Below are 18,236 nucleotides of genomic sequence, written 5' to 3'. Positions count from 1 at the left end.
TGAACATCAGTGGGATCTGGCACCGAAGGCGCTCTTGGCCTCTACCCTGAATGCCTATTTAATGGCAGATGGCGGCTGACTTGGATCCTGAAGGGAGTCATTGTGCACAGCTGGACAGGGTGGCAACCTGAGGGCTTTTGGCAGAGGGTGCTGCATGCGGCCTTGCCCCCCTGCAGCTCCCACTCACTGCCTTTAGCAGGACAGTCCCCGTGTAGGGGGAAATGGTCCTGCTGGTTACACTCAGGCTGCAGTATCTGGTGTGGCCAGCAGGTGGCACACCCAAACCCCCCTCTTCTGCAGATTGGGAGTAGGTTGATTTTGGGGGCAGCTAAGAAACTGAATCTAAATTTTTAATCTTGCTTGTGGGGGGATCTGCTCCCAGGAGGAGGCCTTGGGGCAGGGGGTGGCAGCGGCAAGGCCAGGATGTGATCGACGTGACCGATCAGCGCAAACGCCCATCGCTGAACTCCTTCCCCTCATTCCAAATGGCATGACGCAGGCTCCGTCTTTCTCCGCTGCACCCCTGGGCCCCCCCTTATCACACAGGGCTGCTGTAGAAGGCCACAGACTCTTTTACTAGGCAACATGCCTCTGCTGAAATGCAGGCAGCTCTGGGTTAGAGACATGCTAGGTGCTGTACAAACAGAAGAAAATGATGGTCCTGCCCATAGACCTTCCAAGCTAATCAACTCGGCTTGGCGTTTTGGCAGGGGCAGGACGGGGCTGGTTCTCATCATCCAGTTGATAAGTGGCTGCATAGGTCTGGTTTCCCCAGGTCTGTCCCAGGATCTGGGGTACAGTATGATTCTGGGGCCGTCTCTGCTCGAGGGGTACTGGAAGGAGTATGGCGCCCCCCAGAGATAGGCACTGCCTGCAAACCCTGGTCAAGTCAGCAGCCCAGACGCCTCCTGCCACTTGCAGGGCCAGGTAGGACGCTGAGCACTCGGCTGGCCAGTGCTGGTAGCAGCCCAGGAGGGAGGATCCCAGGGCTGCTGGCTTTGATTCCCCGTTGGGGAAGAGGCACCCTCTAGTCCCACCCTTTAAAGCTACCGTGGTCCTGAACTGACCTTACAGCGCCAAGAGTCGCAGCAGGTGTCAGACTACATGTGCCTCCCCCTATCACCGGCCAGGCTTCATTCAGGGGCTGGACCACGTGTGCCTGTTGGAGGGGGGATGCCTGGGTCTAGCCCCAGCTCTGGGAGGGCAGTGGGGTCAAGTGAGTTGGAAGGGAGGTGGCTGGGAGTCAGGACTCCTGGGTTAAGAATGTAAGAACGGCCAGACTGGGTCAGACCAAAGGTCCATCCAGCCCAGCGTCCTTTCTTCCGACAGTGGCCAATGCCAGGTGCCCCAGAGGGAGTGAACCTAACAGGTACTGATCAAGTGATCTCTCTCCCGCTATCCATCTCCACTCTCTGACAAACAGAGGCTAGGGACACCCTTCCTTACCCATCCCGGCTAATAGCCATTAATGGACTTAACCTCCATGAATTTATCCAGTTCTCTTTTAAACCCTGTTATAGTCCTAGCCTTCACAACCTCCTCAGGCAAGGAGTTCCACAGGTTGACTGTGCGCTGAGTGAAGAAGAACTTCCTTTTATTTGTTTTAAACCTGCTGCCCATTAATTTCATTGGGTGGCCCCTAGTTCTTCTATTATGGGAACAAGTAAATAACTTTTCCTTATTTGCTTTTTCCACACCACTCACGATTTTATAGACCTCTATCATACCCCTCCTTAGTCTCCTCTTTTCCAAGCTGAAAAGTTCTAGCCTCTTTAATCTCTCCTGATAGTGGACCCATTCCAAACCCTTGGTTCTAGCCGCAGCTCGAGGAGGGGTGGGAGATAGGACTCCTGGGTTCTATTCCTGGCTCAGATTCCTTGTATTATCTTAGGCAGGTCCCTTCATCTCTGCCCCAGGTTCCCAGCTGTAAACTGGAGGTAACAATACATGGCTCGTGGGGGGGGGGTGGTATTACGAGACATTCATTAATGATGTGTGATGCTCTGCTCAAAGGTGCTGTCGAATGTATGTCCCTCCTGTCCCCAGAGCATTATGGGTAACACCACCCACTCCTAACTACAGGGCTGCCTGCCAAGAGCAGAGTTTGCTCATTAATTCTTATCCGTCCTCATCTGAAGAGCTCTGAGCGCTCCAGAAAAAGAAGGGTTTGTATTCTCAGCAGCCCCCTCCTCGGGGCGGGAAACTGAGGCCCAGCGCAGGGGAAACGGCTCACCCAACAGGTCAATAGCAGAGGTGACAAGGGGACCCAGGAGTCCTGACTTGCATTGCTATACACTAAGCCCCTCCACCATGCCTGTCTCCCTCACTTGTCACTGCTCTTGGTGCCCCCAGGGACTTCCATTAGCATTTATTTGCACTAGACTCTTGCCTCAAGTTAATTGACGGCCTTTTTCAAGGTGGCTAATGCTTGTGAAGGCGAGTGTGGATGCTCTGCAGCTTTTGGCTCTACAAGGGCTCTGCCAAGAGTAAAAGGTCTCTAGCACAGACAAACCCTAAGGCCGCATCTACACTAGGGAAAAAAGAGCACTTCCAACCCTTGTTAAAACCCCAGTGAAGAGGAGGGAGTTTGTCATTGTTAACATGTGTTGGCAGGTCGAGACAAACCCCAGATGCCCAGTAATCTTTACCTCCACCTGCTTGCACACATGAAAACCTCCAGCCGGCCTTGTCTTCACTAGGGTTTTACCTCGTGTTAGCTCGAGTTCAGAGCCCACCTTTTCTCCCCTAGTAAAGACAAGCTTTTAAGATTTTGACCTGTTTAAAAACACACCACGTTTTGTCCGGGGCTTGTGTACATGTGGAAATTGACCAGAAAAGCTATTCCAGAACCGTTCCTCCTGGGGACTCTCTGTTCCAGAATAAATCGCACTGTTCGGGAAGGATTAGTGCATTTCCAAAACAGAGTAATCCAGGAATCAAGTCACGCTTTATTGTGGAATAGAGGGTCCAGGCTGGCATTATACAGGATGAGCCATTCCAGTCAGGCTCCCTGTGGGGGGATGGGAATGCCCGTGTTGAGCTGTGTTTTAAAAGCTGGCAGGGGTGGGATGAAACCTCTGAAGCCTGACACTGCTTGATGATCAGTTGCCCCTCCCCGGCCCCCGCACATGTGTATCTGTGTCAGCCCTCATTCAGGGCTTGGGGAGCTGTCATGTGCTTTTTCTGTAGCTGTTTTCCATCCAGACCTTCTAATTTCTTACCACCAAAGAATTTCCATCTCCAGGGCAACCCAATAGCAAGGATTTCCATCAGAGAGATGTGGCCACTGTACCAGGCCCTGGGTGAGTGGCCAAGACAGGGATCAGAACCAGGCTGAGGCTTTGGAGAATTGGAGCCGGGAGTGATCCGGCATCCCGGGCCATTATGGGAACTTAAATATCAAGACACCAGGAGGTATGTTTAAAGCCCCAACTGCAATTCTCTTAATGGTGAAGAGGGAAGGGGTGACTGGGTTAAATACGAGGCCTCTTGCTTTGAGGGGTCTCAACCCAGGCTGGGCCACCGCATCTGTAAACCTCTGTCCAGGGTGTTGGTGTCCCTGTCCCCCTGATCGACCTGTTAGTACTCCCAACTTGAGGGCTCCGTCCTATAGCTCAAGCTATAGCAGCAGCTGCTCTTTGCTCTAGAAGTCAGTGGTTCAGTCTTGGGTTGTGACCAAGGCAGTAGCCACCACGCTTCCAGTTGTGGCCACCCCTGCAGCCACACTAGGGAGCAGAGGGGTTACAATTGCCATGTGTCGATGAGGTGCCAGGGCCTCTGTTCTAACCCTGTCTGCGTCAGCGGGGTGCATACCAGAGTACCCGCCTCTCCTGCTCTGGACAGAGAACTTTAAGTTCTAGTTGGAGGGGTTGGAAAACTATTGCCCACGTCCTGCGCTTTTGTGTCTGATCTGGCTTGCGGTCCCAAGCATCCCCAGCTAGCTATGGGTAATGGGGCCTGATCCAGAATCCTTGATGGAAATCAATGGAAAGTGACTCCAAAGAATCAGGTCCTGGAAATGTGATGCTCATGTCAAAGGTGACACTGCAGCACCCCCTGCTGGCCGAAGGTTAGACCAGCATTGGCTCACCCCTCCGAGCCAGCGGTGCCTAGCTAGCAATTATGAAATGTTATGTGCTCTGGCTGGCTGGCTGCTCCCTGCATCATTGTGATTCCTCTTGGTACGTTCTCTGTTGAATCGCAGACACTGTGTGCAAGTGAGGTTAAGTGGAAAACCAGGGGGCGGGGGCTGAACAGGGGCTGAATTCATGGTCCCTGTCACTTCCAGCCCTGCCTTGGCTGGGGGCAAAGTCGCTAAGGGATGGAGGCGTGGAAATATGGGACGTTTCTCTAGAATGCACCCCACACACAATACAGATGCCTACAAACCATAAGGATACTAATGGGTGGGGCGGGGGGACTTCAGTGTTACTTTGAAATGGTTCAAGACCCAAACCTTTGAAGGAAGCGTGGACGGGAGGGTTAACAAGCGTGCCAAAAGAGCAGCAAAATTTATTCCGCTTTTTCTTTAGGGTGTGCAAAGATGCAAGAATGGATTAGGTTAAAAAAACCAAACACCACTGCGAGGTGTTTGCACTTTTCTGCACACTCGGTCCTGGTTCTGAGGGCAAAAATACAGGAATGGCCTAATAAGAAGTCCCATATGTTTGGAAGAGGGTACAAAAAAGTGCAAATGTACAGGAGTATTTGACTCATCCATTCCTGTATTTTTGCGTGTGTGTGTGTGGGGGGGACTATCTTTGCACGCTTTCCACGCGTACTTCGTGCAAACACTCAGAACAGGCTTCGTGAACAGAGAGCCTCAAAAAGCTGGACTACAAAATCTTGCTTTCCCCAGCTTGCTCCCTGCATCTGTTTCTGGGTGGTTTCTAGTTGGCTATTTCCCACCCCCCACCCGCCCCTCCCAGCTCCTTCATTGTTTCTGCTATTTTGGATTTTTTTTAAAAAAAATAAGAAAATCCCTCCCCTGCCATTTATTTTTAGCAGCCAATTGAAATGTCTGGGAGATGAAGGAGGAAAAACTCTGAGTGGCGGCGTGTAATAAAGCAGCCGAAGACAGAGTAACCTTTGAGGCAGAGGGAGTGAGCGGCGCTCACATACGCTCGCACCATGCCCAGTTTGGCTCTCCGTGCTCCCGGAACAAACGCTCCGGCCGGACTCTAACTGGTGCTATGGAACCATACGGCCGTCTCTGTGTCCTCTGCAGTCTGCTGCTGCTTAGAGGTAAAGAAGCTGGTTCTTAATTTCTTTATATAAAAAGGGAGGAAAAACAAACCCCAGCAGGACTGTGAAATCCAGGACTGAATTGAGTCTTACTTCACCAGGAGAGATTTTCCAAGTCACCAGTGGGCACCCAGTGGCCAGCCTAACTGGCCACCTAATGCCCATTGTGTCTTTGGCGGTTTTCCCTTCTAATCAGTGCCCACTGGTGCAGGCGAAATTAACCCGTAGAGCCCTCGTCTTGTGCCCTGGCAAGCCTCGGATGTCACAGCTGCCCAGACCGTGGGCTTTGAAGAGTTAACCGTGGGTTGGAATGCAAACGTTGCTCTAGTTTTTCTGGTGCGTTGCTGCTGGGCTGGAGGAAAGTGCCGGGTTTTTGTGGGTAAGGGATAACGTGGCTCTCTGAGTGCCAGGGGAGACTCTCCCGGGCTCCGGGCTCTACAGGCGTGCACGCGATACTTCAAATGCAAAAGCTGTTGAGCAGAAGAGAGAATCTGCCTCGTCGGGTGGACAACCTGGAGGAGTGGGAAATTGGCGCCGGGTGGGCGAATCGTGTCGTCTGTAGACCGTTGATTGCCGGTCTGTATAAACCCGCCGAGCAAACGGGCCACAGCTCTAGTGCATCTGCTCCCAATGAAGCCCTGGCTGACACGAAGCAGAAAGAGAGCCCTGGATGGTCCCTCTGCATACTGATGTGCTCCCTCTGCATTCTCAGCTGGGGGAATCGCAAACGGGTGTCAGGGATTGACACCCCCCGGCCCTTCCCGTATTGCTAAGTGTATGTGGACGCCTGGTTAGATCCATGGCACGGGGGGGGCCCAAGTATGGGAAATGGGGGGTCCAGGTGAGATGGAAAACATGGAATACTTGTTCTAAAATGAAGCTTTGCTGTAGATAATGGTCTTGTTAGGGGGATGTTGACACCCGCCTCTCTCCTGGAAAACTTCACCCTTGCACTTTCTGGTGTCACTTCATAGCCCGTAGCACGGGTGGCAGAATAGGATAGATGGCTCCAGGGGTTAAGTACCCTGCCTGACTCTGCTCAGAGCAGGTCCACACGCCACCTGGTGGCTAACACACCACTGTCCTATCGACACTGGTGGTAGAAAGCCCTCTGGGGAAGGGACCATCTTGCTCTGGGTTTGTACAGCGCCTAGCACGACTGGGTCCAAAAACCAATTGGTGCCGGGGGGGTGGGGGGCTACTGCAGTGTAAAAAGAACTGCGCTGGTGCCTTTACTTCCCCCAAAGCGCTTGTGTGCTCGGGGCCTGAGAAGGACCAGGGCTCGGTGTCCGTACATGGGTGTGCAGGGACGGTGCTTAGGAATCTGCAGCGTTGCACCTGGGTTTTGTAGAATCGCCTCGACTCCACGCCTCTGACTGGCAGCACCGGAATCGTTCCGACGTCGCGTCCGGCGTGCCACACCCAGAGCTGAACCCAGGGCGCGGTGCACAACGAGTTGGGGTAGGTCTACCTACCCCCCCGCTCCCGAGCAAGGACGGGGTTGCAGCCAATCTTTGCGATTCTGGGAGCGGGTGAGCGCGGACGCTGGGTTCTTTGTCTTATAGTTGCAACCAGACACTCAGCTGGGATGCGGATTCCGTCGTACTGGGTGCAAATCCATAGACGGTCTCTGACCCCTGGAAACGTACAGGGGGAGGAGGCTGGGATTCCCTCACTCCTATAGAAGAGGGAAACTGAGGCCCAGACATGGAGCGAGCTGCCCCACATCGCACAGGGACTCGGTGGCAGAACCAGCTCTCTAGAGCCCCAGCCCCGTGTCTTAACCACAAGGCTAGTCTTGCTCTCCTGGGCTAAGCGTCGATTGCTCTGCTTTCTGGAGGCTGCACGTGGTCTGGGGGAGGGGAGGGGAGAGGGTGCATTCCCCGGGCGAACGTTTCTGTGCAGAGTCAGACCAGGGAGCTGCAGAGGAAAAGCGTGTCATGGAAACGCCGGCACAGCTGGCTTTGCAATGTGCGGGCCCCGTGTGGGCACCATGCAGGCTCTGCCGGGGGCTGCATGCCCAGCACTGGCTGGAGCCTGCTGTCACTGTCGGGCCGGGGGGGAGGGGGTGGGAGTGGAGCAGGGAGGAGCATGTGGCTAGAGCGTGGGGGAGATGGTGTATTTCCATCGTGAGCAAAGTGTCAGGGATTAAAGAACCGGCTCAGACCTTCATCAGATGCTCTCGGATTCCTGGGTTCAGCTGGAATCAGGCAGAGCCACATTCCCCCAGAGGCTGCGGCTCCCTCCTAGCCGCATCTGAGCGGCAGCACGGGGCTGGGATGTAGGACTCCCGAGTTCTGTCCCGGCTCTGGGTGGGGAGTGGGGCCCAATGGTTACAGCGGGGGGGACAGGCGTGGGAGATGAGACGGCTGGGTTCTGCGGTTGGCTCGGGAAGGGAGTGGGGTCTCATAGTTGGAGCTGATGGGAAGCGGGACTCCTGGAGTCTTTTCCCAGCTCTTCCACCGACTCGCCGTGTGACCCTTGCCGAGTCATTTCCTCCCCCATCCGGGACAGCGATGCCCACCTCGCGAGCAGGCTGGGGGAGGTGCTTTGAGGGCCTTCGCTGCTGTACGTGGGTACCGTGCTCATCACCACGAATGGGGCCAGGGGGAGCCCCGGTCCCCTGGGTGCTGGCCCAGGCAGTGGCGAGGGAGGGTAGGCAACCCAAGGGCACTCAGTGGCATCCTTCAGCTACTGACCCGCTGCCAGAGCATGCTGCTCAGCATCAGGGCCCAGGAGCTGGGGTGGGGAAGCGCCATGGTGGGGCCGGGCATGCTGGGACGTATGATTCGGGGCTCTTGTCCCAACGTCCATCTGACAGATGCTGCCCAGGCGAAGTGATGAGGTTCCTTATCCCCTTGGGCTGAGGACAGAAGACATTCCCTAGGGGCAGTTCCCCCAGCAGCCTGCCCTGCAATCCTGGACTCCTGTTTTTTTCATGACCTGGTGAAACGGGGCACGTTGCTTGCTTCTGCAGCTGGCCTCTCTGTGCCCCTGGGGGAGGGAAAGGGGGGGCCCGGCTGGCTGCTGTCAGTGAAGCCCTGAGGGGCTGCGGGTCAGTGGGCGCAGGGCTGGCATGTAGCCCACTAGCATTGGAGGATGTTCTGTTGTGAGCTGTTTGTCCCCCCATCTGTGGCCAGGCTTTGCCCTAGGGAATCGGACAGGGCGAGTGGAGCAGGGAGAGGGGTAGCAACTTGTCCAACATGCCACCCCACTGCAGAGCCCAATCTGGGATTGGAACCCAGGAGTCCGGGCTCCTTGCTCCAACCACTGGATAAACTCTTACTCAAGCAGCTATCCCAGAAGCTCCCAACCCGGCCATCCTCCCGTTCTGCCATGGGTAGCTGCTCTTCCAATGTGCCTCCAGGACCCTTTGCATCAGTTCCATCTGAGACAGAGGTGCTGGAATGAATTGATAACTTCAGGAAGCAATGAGTCCTGGGCCCTGATGGTCTCTGTCCCAGAGCACAGAAGGAAAACTGGGAATTGGTCCTGCTTCGAGCAGGGGGTTGGACTAGGTGACCTTCTGGGGTCCCTTCCAACCCTGATATTCTATGATTCTATGATAAGGAGCTCAACTGTGCAGTGGCTGAGCTGCTGGCGAGAAATACGCCATATTTTAAAAACAGCTGCTATACTGGAGGTTTGAAGGCCAGCAAATGTTTTACCTTTATCGGAAGGAGGGTCTAGGGGAGATCCAGGGAATTACAGACCAGGAATCTAAACAGCTGTACCTAGGAAATTGGTTGGGACAGTTACATAGAATAAAGCTCCTGGAAGAGCATGAGACGATCAGGTCAGCACGCAAAGGAAAACCGTGTGTCTCTAATCTACTAGACTTTTTTGAATGTCGCAGTCAAGTGGATAAAGGAGAACAGAGTGGCATGACTCCAAAGGCCTTTGACAAGAAGTTACTCAAGAAACGAAGTCGTCATGGGATAAGAGGGGAAGTTTTGTCATGGATCAAAAACTGGCTGGAAGACAAGAAACAGATTAGGAATAAATGGCGAATTGTAATCATGGCAAAAAATTAACAAAGTAGCATCTCGTGGCTCCATTTGAGGTCCAGCATTAAATATATTGGCTGATCTGGAAAACAAGGGGTCAGACATGAGGAAGAAAATCTTGCAGATGACAAAGTTTATTAAGGAGACAAGGTGGGCGGGGTAATATCTTTTATTGGACCAACTTCTGTGGGTGAAAGAGATGAGCTTTCGAGCTACACAGAACTCTTCTTCAGATCTGCAAAACCTCTCCTATTAAGAAACTGGAAAGATTGGGATCGTTACCTTAAAAAGGAGATGGATAAGTGGGGGCATAAGTCTATCAATTAGCAAATCAAAGTTCCTGAGCCAGCTTCTCTAGACTCTGTTCTTCCTGTCTTGGAGAACGAACGGACATTCACTGGAAATGAAAGGTAGCAAATTCAAACCCACAAAGGGTGTGATTAGACTGTGGAACTCATTGCCACAGGGTGCTATCAAGGATAAGGACTTCACAAGATTCAAAAAGGGATTGGACACTTATATGGATAACAAGAATGGTTGCTGTGACTGATGCTAACTCATGGTTGGAAGTGATTTTGAATCACATGCTTCTGGGCTTCAGCCCATCTCCTACTGAGTGAGATTAGCCCACATCTGCCTTCTGTGGGGTTCTCACACCTTCCTCTGAAGCAGCTGCTGACTGTCAGCGACAGGCCACTGAGCCAATGGACCTTGGGAATCTGCACAGTGTTTTAGCAGGGGAGAGCAGAGGGGAGGAATAGGGGAGCAGCTTGCCTTGCCTTTCCCCTGGCTCCTTGGGGCTCCCCACCAAGCTGTAGTAGCTCTTGAGACCAGGTGATGCTGGCCCTTTTTTGGAAAGTCCTGGCCCTTTTAGGCCAGCCTGGGCCCCAGAGTCTGATTGGACTGCTGGGAGCCCTGAGCTACAGCTTCAGACAGATCCCAAACTTAGCAATTCCAGAGGAGCTTGGAGGTTTGAACCCTCCTCTCCCAAATTCAAAAGCTGGAGACCGGACCCCAATGCTGTTCCCGACACTCGGGAGCTTTCCATGCTGCCAGACTGACCTTCTCTCTCAGGGTATTTCTGCACTGAAGTCAGGGGGTACATGGGCCGCCGCTAGCTTTAATCAGGCTAGCTAAGGTGCCCATAGCAATGACATCGTGGTGGCAGCATGGGCCGGACAGACTGGCTGGATCCCAGGGTGATCTCTCACACAGCTGGCCTGTGCTAAAAACACGGCTTCCCTGCTAGCAGTACCAGCACTAGCTAGATCAGCACTAGCTCAGGTATGACTACTCAAGCCGCGACTCTGCAGTCGGCTGTAGCCTCGAAGGACTGGGACATCTTCATTGCTCTGAGCTGGGCAGGAGCTGGGCAGACTGAGCGCAGTGAAAACCAGCTGGAAAATGCCCTGGTTTTGTGTGGAAAAGTGGAAGAAACTTTTATTTTACTTTCTTTCTTTAATCAGAAGTTCCCCAGGAACAACTTTGATGTTTTGTTGGTTGTTTTTTTAGGGTTTTTTTGGAGGAAAAAGCAAAAGCAGAAGCTGAAACATTTGGGAGGTGACGTTGGAAAATCAAAACTCAGACAAACGTTTCGGTGGCTTTTTATAAAATGTTGATGAAAACCAGCTTTTCATTAAAATTACATCTGGATTTCTTTGTGGGGGAGAGTGGGGGAAATGTCCCACCAGCTCCTCTCATCTCTGAGCAGCAGGTTGGCCTTCTCCCCCATGCCCCCCAGCAAGCAATGGCATAGATCACTGCACATCTGGAACTGCTTTGACTTGTCCCATTCTGCCCTCCCCATCCTGCTCCAGGGGATTGGCAGGCATTCGCTGTGGTGGCTGAGAAATTCCCGGAGGATATTTTTTCTCAAAGAGGGAAATATTTTGGCAAATCAGGGAGATTTTCTTGGGCTTCTTTACAGCCCCGAGCCTGCCACTTGCTCATGGCATAGCCAGCTCATAATTTAAATTGGTTAGTCTCTAAGGTGCCACAAGTCCTCCTTTTCTTGTTGCAGATATAAGTATCTCTCTTTTGTAGAGACTTCGATTTAGACTCTCCTGTGTCTAGAAGCAGCCCGTTTTCCCCACTGCTGTTTGCCCAGAGTGAGAGATGTAACTCTGCCGTGAGATGTCTCCATGATTGCAGCCTCCTTTTCCTACAATATGTTGTTCTTTGTCCTCCCCAACTTTTCTTCCCTCCAGGTGGAATCCAATCGACAACATACCTTGAGCTTGTGCTTATAGAGGGGGAAAGTGAGGCAAAAAAAGGGCAGTCTTGCTTTATTTAGTGTTTCCGAAAGCTGCAGCTTCTGGAGTCATGTGATTAAGTGAAAATCACAGCTTTCTTTCTTTTTTTTTTTTTTTTTTAATGTTTCTGGCCCTCATGCTTGCAAAGAAAAGTCTGACCCAAGTTCGGTCACAAAGGCTCACAAATCTCATGGCGGACTGCAACCCCAAGCATTCAAAAATCCTGAGTCAGGCCCCCAAAAAATCATGACGGACTTAAAAAAAATCCTTTTTTTTTTTTTTTTTTTAAAATATCTAATTGTGTCTTCTGGTTGCTGAGAATGAGGTCACATGTCTGAGCTTTTCTTTATAACTTACTAGAAACATACCTTTTTTAATAAGATTCTCGCATGACTCCAGCAGCTGAGGTTTTTGGGGAAAACTTACCCATATCTTGGAACTTGTGATAAAAGAGCAGCGTTTGGCAACGTAGGCTTAACTTGGGTTTGAAGAGAGACGGGGAGCGGCTGGGGTCATTACCCATATTGAATCTATTTCCTTAAGTTAAGTATCCTCGCGCCTTCTTGTCAACTGTCTAAATGGGCCATCTTGAGCATCACTACAAAAGTTTTTTTCTCCTGCTGATAATAGCTCATTTAACTAATTAGCCTGTCACAGTTTGTATGGTAACTTCCAACTTATCTGTATGTGTGTATATATATATATGTTCCATTCTATGCATCTGATGAAGTGGGCTGTAGCCTACGAAAGCTTATGCTCAAACTTAATTTAGTAATTTAAAAACCGTAAGGTATTTATGCCAATCTGATGATTTTGGGGGATTTTGGAACGCTTGTGGCTGACAATACTGTACTTAACACATAGTTGGAGGGTCTCTTCCATCCAGGAGAGTAGTGTGGAGTTTCTCTTTTGTTTACATGTCTAATTGGTTCCAGGCTAGTCCATTTAATTTACATATAAACTCCCCTTCCTTGGTGTGAGTGTGTGTATGGAGGAGGGGAGCCTGAGTGGAGGAGGGAAGGAAGAAGTGGCATTCTTACTAAGCTCCGCCCGTGATGCCAAGCTCCACCCACAGTGCTTGAATAGCTGTCACGCTTTTGCTTAAATAATTGGCAGGGAAATAGTTAACAAGGAAACTTAACCAAAAGAGATACTACTTGGCAGCATTGCAGTAGCATTTTCCACTCATAACTCTCAAAATGCTTTGCAAGGATAGGTGTCTTCATCTTGTAGGTGGGGAAACTGAGGCACAGAAAGGCAGGAATTTGGCCAAAGTATCCCTGGGAGTCAGTGACAGAGCTGGGACTAAAACCCAGGTCTAACTTCAGAATGGGCATCGCTAGGTTTCAGGGTGAACGCTATGTGGAGCCAGATCAGGGCAGTTCACATGTCCCCTGAGAAGTACTGGAGACTAAGACAGCCCTGCTGCAGGATGCTACTTCTAAGGCACTTAGGCTGACAATCCTTGTGGTTGGGTGGCCACATTCCCTGTTGCTCTGCACCTTGGCCAGTTACATCCCACTGACATTTTGGAAAAAAAAAAATTTCAAATTCATACCAAAAATGACTGAAAATTCCAGACAAGTTCAATCTCATTTGGATCATATTGAAACACTGTTTCGACATTTATAATATGTTAACATTTTGTACGCTATGTATGCCTAATACATCTAAAATTAATATTTTAAATACCGTTTTACTAAATAAAATGAATCCAAGCTAAATGTTTCAACCTTTCCCATTAACAAATTGAGTTGAAATCAACAGGTCAATGTGAAACATTTAGGTTTCAGTGAAACTGCATTTTTCAATGGAAAACTATTCTGCCTAATTCTGTAGCTGGTGCTACTTGATACCTTTCAACAGGGACTGGACGGCTCTTTCTGAGACCCTACTTACGGTGATGGTGGCGTGTAGGGTACGTACACTGCATGCTCCTCTAGCATGGGTATAGATGACAGTGTAGTCACTGAGGCTCTGCTTAGGTAAGCAAAGACATGCCAGAACCATAGGGTCTGTACCATACACGGCTCTCTACACACCCAACCAGCGCCTCTCACATGTAGTGCCTACTCCTGGAGCCTTTTCCCGCTGCCTCCCCTGTACTAAAAACTTTCACTGCTGCGTGTAGCTACACACGCAGGTAACATATAGATAAGACTGCTAACATCATTTTCTGACTTAAACTGGGGAAGTGGGATCACTGCAGCATCTTTAGCTGGACGCAGAAACTTTGAACGTTAGATATCCCGGTGTATTGCGATAATAATGCAAATCTTCAGACCCACATACAAACCCCACTGGCAGATTAAATAATTTTTCTGGCAACTGGCAAATATGTAAAAAAAAAAAAAAAACCACCCAGCCAGGCCGGTCAAATACCAGCCAGGCGCGAACCCTACTCCACCCACAGATTATTTAGGTTGCGACAGGCCACAAACATTTACAAATGGGTCCTGAGTCCACAAAAGGTTGAGAACCACTGCTCAGTGCAAGGCTCCCCGGGTGAGCTTCCCTGGCCTGTCTTACACAGGAGGTCAGACCAGACCATTACGACGCTGCCTTCTGGCTCTAAATGTACGACATTTTTAAAGACAGCAATAACATATGAGGTTAACTGGCAGGTCCGGGCTGGGACAAACAAGGCTCTTGGCTCTGGGCCGTTGCAATTCTCAAAATATTTTAAGTCAACGAGAATTTTTTCTCCCTTTAATTTGAGTTTCCTAAAATACGCGTGTGGGCTAATTTCCGAAGCTGGCCTCTCGGTGCTGCTGGTAATTAGTTAGCCAACCATGCAAGGAATTTGCAGCGTGTGCATGTGATCCATACTGGGGCGAAGGCGCTCTATTTTCAAACTACACCCTGCGTAATTGCTAGTCTGTTTTCTTCCTGAGGTTTGCTGTGAATCTGGGGCACGGTCGGCTCCTGAGACAGAGGAGTCACTGTGCAAGGGGCGCAGCCTCCGCCCTCTCCTTACACATCCTCAGAGAGGCAGGAAATACGCTGCCCTGCTCGGCCCTGCCAAGCTGGAGCCTGTCACTGGGAGGTTGTTATGATCTCAGCTTGGAAACTATAATTTCAGGACAACTCCTCCAGTCTGGATCCTCACTGACACCCATGCACAAAATGCATTAGACTCTCTTAATGCTGGCTGCATCATGGGCTTGATTTATAGCTCCTCCAAGGTCCTTTCGACGCTGCCCTGACAGTGTAAAGCAGGCTTAAAAACAAGTGCCAATTACAGTTAACTCCCACCCACCTTGGGAGGGCCCTGACATTGCCAGGGCCTGTGTGCACATGGAAATCAGGCCCTGTATATTTCAAAATAATGCGCAGGTTTCGCAGAGGAGTGAATGGGAAAGCGGTGAACATTTTTCACGCTGCTTTCCACTGCCTGTTTTAGCCCTTGGGCTGGTGCAATAAATTCAGTCACTTTCCCCTGATGGTTCATGGTCAGTTTCGTTTCCTCGTCCTCCTGGATTTGGTTTTTAAGGTGCTTCTCTGCAATGGTCTAGTCGTGTAGTGGACTGAAGGGCTTCTCCAGTTCTGGGAGGCGGGGGGAACATGAGCTATGGGATCAGAGAAAGAGGCTGTGAGTTGGGATTCTGTACCTGCTCTGAGCGTATTTCTTCCCTTCACCGTACAGCTGCAGGAAGGCAGGACTGATTCTTCCCTACGCGAGCGTGAGGGTTAATTGTGATCCGTAAAGTGCTTTGGGATTGGGATGTGATGCAAAGTAGCACTGAGATCAGCGGGCACAGGGAGGAGCCTTGGGGCTACGAGATGTTTTTAAGGAGATGGAACTAAATTATCACTTTGGGATAAGCCCAGCTCACTAGGGCTCATCCCCTGTTTCTGTGCCACGGGCTGCTTGGGACATTAAAATAACCAGAACATCCATCTTGCAAGGAGTCCGGCAGCACAGCACCTCCTAGTGCCAACTTGGGAACAGCGTTTGCCTCTTGGACCAGACAAGAGACAGGACTGGGGTGTTGTAAGAGCTGGTTGGGAACCCGGATTTCTGTTCCCTGAGAAATTCTGACATGTAGAAGTGTGGTGGTGGGTGTTCCCAATGAAATGAAAATCCAGAACGCCCCACGAAACGAAAATTCTGACATTTGGATTTGGGACCCTTCGAATGCTTTGCTTCAGTAGCACGGCCATTTTTGCTTTGAAGTTTGTTCTCCCTTAACAGGAAAGATAAAATCTGAAAAATATTTTAAACATGAACAGAAATCAAAACGTGTCAGCTGGATAGCATAGTTTCAATTGATTCTGGACTTTTTCCCATTGCAAAATTTTCTCGAAATTAAAATGTTCCCATAAAATATTTTGATTCTGCCGAAGCCGCTTTTTGCAATGGGAAACGGCTGGGTCTGTATTTTTGTTGACTAGGTCTCGTTTGAACAGTAGAAAGGGGATTGCACTGGACACAGACAGACAACCTGCTGTTGTTCTCTCTGGGTATGGCTACGCAGTAGCAGGCAGCATGCCTCCCAGCTACGTCAGCAGGTAGCCGCTCAAGATATTGCGGTACAAGGGGCACCGTGGGCTAGCCGCCCTGGGTCTGTGCTCCTGGGTCTGCGCTCGGGTGGCTAGCCCCTAGTGCGCGAGCTTGTCTACCCAGTCTCGGAGGCAGGCTGCTAGCTGCAGGGCAGACGTAGCGTCAGGCCTTCGCAGGCAAAGGGTCTCCGGAGATAGCCACGCTGACTACGCTAATGCATTACCAGCACTGTTCCCAGCGGCCTGTCTCTCTACCTCCAATCCACGCTCACGCAAGGCCTGACCCGGCTTCGCTAATCCACCCTTCCGCAGTGCGGCTCTGTCTCCGGCTAGCGCTCAGCTCAGAGGCACAACGGCCTGCAGCTGGCAGAGGTGGGGCTTTGTCTCTGGCCATAAAGGGCCTGTGCCTCTAGACCAAGAGGTCGCAGGTTCGCATCCCGGTGCTGGCTACACCCCCACCCCCAGGGCATTGCATTACAAGTGGGAAGGGAGGTTGGAATTGGGTGGCTGGCTGATGCTCGAGCGAAGGGGAGAGAATACAGCCAACTGGAGAGAGTACGGCCCAGGGTAGATCTGACCGAGTTGTGGCTTGAAAGGGCCTAGAATTGGAGTCCGACGAAGAGCGGGCCTGGGCACCAAGCAGTGCTTTCTGCGAGGATAGCCTCCCCTGAGCTGGGAGTAACCCTAGCATGGTCAGTGGTTTCCAGCACTGCTCTCGAAATCCCATTAGCGGTACGCGGGGGAGGGGACTGTCGCTATCTGGGCCTCGTTTAAAGCGTGTGCGTGCCAGACCAATCCACCCCCTCCTGCTCGCGGTCGGAGAGGCTGCTGCTGGGCCACACGGGAATCGGGTCCCTTTTCCTCTCGTCTTACCCTGCAATGCTGTCAAGGGCCGGAGTTCAGCTCTGGTCTGGTGGGGAAGAGGCCCCGTAGCCCAGGGGTAGGGTCCAGGCCTGGGAGCCGGGAAGGGTGTGGGTGTGACAAAGCTGGGTGAGCGGTAATGCACGGTTGGAAACAATCACTTGAACTCTTAAGACCCATGGCTGGGTTCCGAATTAAATAACTCAGGACTCCTGGGATTCTAGTCTTAGCTCTGCTACTGGCGTGTTGTATGTCCTGGGGCATCGCTCCCCCCGCACTCATTGCGCCTCAGTTTCCGCTCCCACCATTGCCCTGTTGAGTGCCCCTTCAATGCAGAGACTGTCACTCACTGAGTGTGCACTGGGGAGCACTGGTGTCCCTCGGAACCGGTAGGTGCTACTGAAATACAAATCATAATGTGGCTAGGGCACTCAGACCCCAGCTCTTCTATAAGCTTTGAATAAGTCACTTCCCCCACCCTTCTGTGCCTCAGTTTTCCTATCAGCACCCTAAGGCTAATACTTCCCCTGGGTGGTGCGTAAACACCTGTGCATCTCACTCCTTTGACCCTTTTTCCTAAAAGCTCCAGGTGTAGCTACACTGACCATTATAGGGCAGCACGGCCCTGCGGGACCAGCAGCCCAAGGTGATTGTAAAGCCCGTGGCCCGTGTTACACAGGGGCCAGGCTAGATGATCCCAGTTGTCCCTTCTGGCCTTGGAATCTGTGACTCCAGTGGGGAGTCAAAATGCAAGTGCCGGCAGCAAGTTCTAGGGGCAGGCCGGCTAACGCAATCCGCCAGATGACGGGGCAACAACGTTTCCTGTGGCCGGGGGGAATCAGCTGTACAAACTCAACCCGGGCCCGTGTGCTGCCGGCTGCGGTTTGCCTGTCCTCTTTGTGGCCGGTAACCTGAAACAACCCAATCTGGGAAGAGTCTGAAAGTCTCCTTGAGGGCTTGGACTGCCTGGGCTAGTGGGAAGGGGGGGTTTGTTTTAGCCCCTGGTCGCAGCCTGCACAAATGTTTCCATTCTCCTTGCAGCTCACGATACAGAGACTCGCAGATTCCTAGGCCAGCGGGGACTGTTGTGATCATCTAGTCTGACCTCCTCCGTACCCAGGCCCTAAAATCTCACCCTGATTCCTGCATCAAGTGGACCAGTTGGATTTGTTGTGAACTATGAAATTTGAGACGTTAGGGAGCCAACCTTGGGCAAGTCACTTTGGCCCAGATCCTCAAAGTTATTTAGGCACCTAACTCCCAATGGAGTTACCTTTGAGGTTCTGGGCCTCTTACTCTCTGGGCCTCAGTTTCCCCTCACACATGTTTTTGTTTCACCTACTTAGGCTGCAAGTAATTTGGGAGAGGG

General features: G+C 51.5%; 1 protein-coding gene across 1 annotated transcript in view; it reads left to right on the top strand.

Moving 5' to 3' along the window:
* The first annotated feature begins 5,102 nt into the window (after window positions 1-5,102).
* The window catches only part of ITGA10 (integrin subunit alpha 10), a 54,669-nt gene continuing 41,535 nt past the window's right edge, over window positions 5,103-18,236 (top strand). Inside the window, exon 1 of the mRNA XM_073322622.1 lies at window positions 5,103-5,244. Coding sequence (XP_073178723.1) covers window positions 5,193-5,244 — 52 coding nt within the window. The 5' untranslated portion in view covers window positions 5,103-5,192. The remainder of the gene's footprint in view (window positions 5,245-18,236) is intronic.

The sequence above is a fragment of the Lepidochelys kempii genome, chromosome 24, assembly GCF_965140265.1.
Source record: "Lepidochelys kempii isolate rLepKem1 chromosome 24, rLepKem1.hap2, whole genome shotgun sequence".
Classification (NCBI taxonomy): domain Eukaryota; kingdom Metazoa; phylum Chordata; order Testudines; family Cheloniidae; genus Lepidochelys; species Lepidochelys kempii.
The sequence above is the reverse complement of the archived record's forward strand: the minus strand, read 5'-3'. Positions and strand labels throughout refer to the sequence as shown.